The sequence below is a fragment of the Grammomys surdaster genome, unplaced genomic scaffold (assembly GCF_004785775.1).
Source record: "Grammomys surdaster isolate TR1022 unplaced genomic scaffold, NIH_TR_1.0 234, whole genome shotgun sequence".
NCBI lineage: Eukaryota > Metazoa > Chordata > Mammalia > Rodentia > Muridae > Grammomys > Grammomys surdaster.
In genome coordinates, this window is record NW_021604679.1 from 3392797 (window position 1) to 3396424 (window position 3628).

At 57.2% G+C, this 3628-nt stretch overlaps 1 protein-coding gene across 1 annotated transcript; it reads left to right on the forward strand.

Moving 5' to 3' along the window:
• The first annotated feature begins 1676 nt into the window (after positions 1-1676).
• On the forward strand, positions 1677-3403 carry Gpr25 (G protein-coupled receptor 25). Its single transcript, XM_028773822.1, has one exon. The coding sequence runs from the start codon at positions 1677-1679 to the stop codon at positions 2751-2753; it is 1077 nt and encodes a 358-aa protein (XP_028629655.1). The 3' UTR covers positions 2754-3403.
• The last annotated feature ends 225 nt before the right edge of the window (positions 3404-3628 follow it).

Below are 3628 nucleotides of genomic sequence, written 5' to 3' on the forward strand. Positions count from 1 at the left end.
TTGGCTTGAGCCTTCCCCCTCGACAATCCACACAGTCCTCCCAGGACCTTTGCAAATCAGACTGATGCCAAAAGCCTTCAGGATCAGGCCACAGTGTCTTTGTCAGCTTCATCTGTTGTCCACTCTTCCGTTACCTGCACCCCTCCCTTAGGCTCCGGCAGCCGGCCAGTGTCTTCCTACATGTCTCAGTATACTTGCTTTGTTATCCCCTCCTTGTCTGACTCATCCTCTCTGCTCTGCCATTCCTTTTGACCTTTAACCCCTTCCTAGACCCGACCTGAACTGTTGCCCCCTCTGCAGGCCTTTTCCCACCGGATGTACAGCTCCTCCTTCTAAGCTCTAAGTGGATGTTGTTTTAAACTTGTACCACAGTTTGGTGACTGATGGCACGCGGCCTGTGTTTCTACCCTCCTCAGTAATGGATCTGAGGTCAAGAACGCATTTCTTGTGATGCAAACTAAACCAGGGCCTGCTGCGTGGAGAGGTCACCGTGAGTGGGTTGGAAATGAACAAAACTGACAGTCCCCTGGAATTTCCAACACCAGGTTGCTCAGTGCACCAATCACTCATTCTTGGTGACAATGGGATTGACTACTGCTAACCTTAGTTCCAAGACGGCCTGTCAGGGGGTGGGTGTTGACAATGTAGTGTAGCTCTGAGAGGAGACAGCGAGTTTTGCCTCACCCCCCCTCATCTCTCCTCTGTCTTGCCATTCCATGCAAGCTTAGACATCCTGCACCCCCTTATCCACAAATCTTTTCCTTCCCTTCGGTTCACGAGAACGCTCAGAGCTGCTGCCTCATGATTTAGAATAGCACATATGTTGGATTGTTAGAGGCCATTTTGTGTCATCTTTTGTATAGAGGTTATGGCCCTGTTTGACTTACCAGGAAGATTTTGAAGTATGGGGAAGGAGGAGGAGGTTAACCCAGGGACCTGGCCCTTTCCAGCAGAGCAACCTGACTACTCTGTCCCTCTTAGCTTAGACCCTTTCCACATGGCTCCATGAAGACTGGACCAGGACAAAAATCCCACTCTAGGTGATACATCTAGTCCTTCATCCCAGGAGGCTAATCAGTCCAAGAACTCTGGTGCCAATTCTTGATCGGGAACCAAGGGAAGCTCCCTCAACCTTCAAACCCCATTGCGTGCTACAAGACAGAACAGATTAGAGAAGGAAGCCGAGGCATTATCCTCCCTTAGACGGCCTCATGCCTGGCCTGTCTCCTCTCTTCTAAAAAACCAAAGAAGAAAATGCCTGGTGAGAATTGAGAACAAGTTAGGGCTCAAAGGTACCCAATGCCCCTTGGACCCGATCTCAGATTCCCACCCCCTCCCCCAGATAGTAGGCTAAGCACCCAAGAAATGATGAGCCACCAACTCTGAGTGGCTGCAGGTCTCTTAGCCCTAAGGACAACTCACAATATCCAGTTGTAAAGCTCCCGCTGCCCTTCCCTTTGGGCCAGCCCTAACTTGAAGGCCACCATTTCCACCACAGAGGCCTGCCCCTCCCAGCCCCACATTCTTCTCACCCTCCACCTTCCTGCTCACCCCATAGCCTTGGTCTAGGGTGGCAGGAAGGGAGGTGCTGGGCACCGGCTGTGAAAAGCAAACCCCCTCCTGCTCAGAGAGAGCCGCACTGCGCCAGGGTGCACGCTGGCCCGGTGACCCCAGCCATGCTGTCCACCGAGGCCTGGAGTCCTAGCTGGGGCACGATGTCCTGGGACTATTCGGGCTCGGGCTCCCTGGACCAAGTGGAGCTGTGCCCCGCCTGGGATCTGCCTTACGGCCACGCCATCATCCCCGCGCTCTACCTGGCGGCCTTCGCCGTGGGCCTGCCGGGCAACGCCTTCGTGGTGTGGCTGCTGAGCCGGCAGCGCGGGCCGCGGCGGCTGGTGGACACCTTCGTGCTGCACTTGGCGGCCGCCGACCTGGGCTTCGTGTTCATGCTGCCGCTGTGGGCCGTGGCGGAGGCGCGCGGCGGCCTCTGGCCCTTCGGTGACGTCCTGTGCAAAGTCAGCAGCTTCGCGCTGGCGGCCACGCGCTGCGCGGGCGCGCTGCTGCTGGCGGGTATGAGCGTGGACCGCTACCTGGCCGTGGGCCGGCCGCTGAGCGCGCGCCCGCTACGGAGCACGCGCTGTGTGCGAGCCGCGTGCGGCGCCGCCTGGGCTGCGGCGTTTCTGGCCGGCTTGCCCGCCTTGCTCTACCGGAGACTGCAGCCCAGCCTGGATGGCGTGGGCAGCCAGTGCGCCGAGGAGCCCTGGGATGCGCTTCAGGGTGTCGGGCTGCTGCTGCTGCTGCTGACCTTTGCACTACCTCTGGCTGTCACCCTGACCTGCTACTGGCGCGTGTCGCGCCGCCTGCCGCGCGTCGGTAGGGCCCGGAGCAACTCGCTGCGCATCATCTTCACCGTGGAGAGCGTCTTCGTGGGCTGCTGGCTGCCCTTCGGCGTCCTGCGCGCCCTCTTCCACCTGGCGCGGCTCCGGGCGCTGCCGCTGCCCTGCTCCCTGCTGTTGGCGCTGCGCTGGGGTCTGGCTGTCGCCACTTGCCTGGCTTTCGTCAACAGCAGTGCGAACCCGGTCATCTACCTCCTGCTGGACCGTTCGTTCCGCGCCCGGGCCCGGTTCGGGCTGTGCACGCGCGCCGGGCGCCAGGTGCGCAGAATCAGCTCGGCCTCCTCGCTCTCCAGGGACGACAGCTCGGTGTTCTGGGGCCGGTCTCCAAAGGCGAACTCTGCCTCGGCCGCTTGGTAGCCTCCCAGGGATGGAGTAGGTGGAACGGAGCTTCAAAGAGAGGAACTATGTGCTTGCAGATGCGCCCGGGACTGCCCATCGGCTTTCTCAGAGTTGGCTGCTGAGGCTGGCTGTTATCGCAAACAGACGGGAAAGGATAGGGTATTTCCTTAATTTTCCCCAGCGGAAGAAAGACTGTAGACACCCACCTGGAGAAATGGGTTCACCTAGTAGATGGGAGGGAAGTGGGTTCCGTTCTCCGGTTCATTCTGTGTAATTCAGCCCAAACATCCAATCCAGACTCTCAAAGGTCCTTCTTGCCCCTGCAAAAGCCTTTGTCCTTTGAGGAATTTCTTCTCCTTGTCACTATGTTTTCTACATTGTTTCTCATCCCCAATTCGGATTTTCATTTTCAAAGGCTCACGAAAGACATGGAAACCAACCCCATGTGAGCTGCTCAATTTGGTCCTTCCCACCTGTTGCCTCACCCTGATGTGACCCTTCTCCCCTCTGGAGATGCTGTGAGACTCACCCTGAAAGTAGTTCTGGCCTTCCTTCTGAATGCCGGGATCTGAAACTTTTCCGTGGGTGTTCAGATTCCCCCTCACTCAGCTAGGGATCCCAGGTTCTTCTGTGAGCACACATCTCAATAAAAACTTTTGTTGGCCCTAGTTGGCAACCATGTCTTGACTTGAACATGAAGAGCGAGATGGGTGTCAGAAGGGTATGTCGCACAGTCAGACAAAACTCAACTCAGTAGTTCAGGCCCTTCAGGGTGATGGTTTGTGTGACCCTGGGACTAGGAGTGCCAGTCACACCTGTGAGTGTGGTCAACTCAGGAGGACAGAGAATGACTTAGTCTCATTCTGTAAAAGGGCATAGCACATCGAAAGAGT

Bases quoted from the DNA above. Each gene is read 5' to 3' on its own strand.
- Gpr25 (XM_028773822.1), top strand. From the start codon at position 1,677: ATGCTGTCCACCGAGGCCTGGAGTCCTAGCTGGGGCACGATGTCCTGG.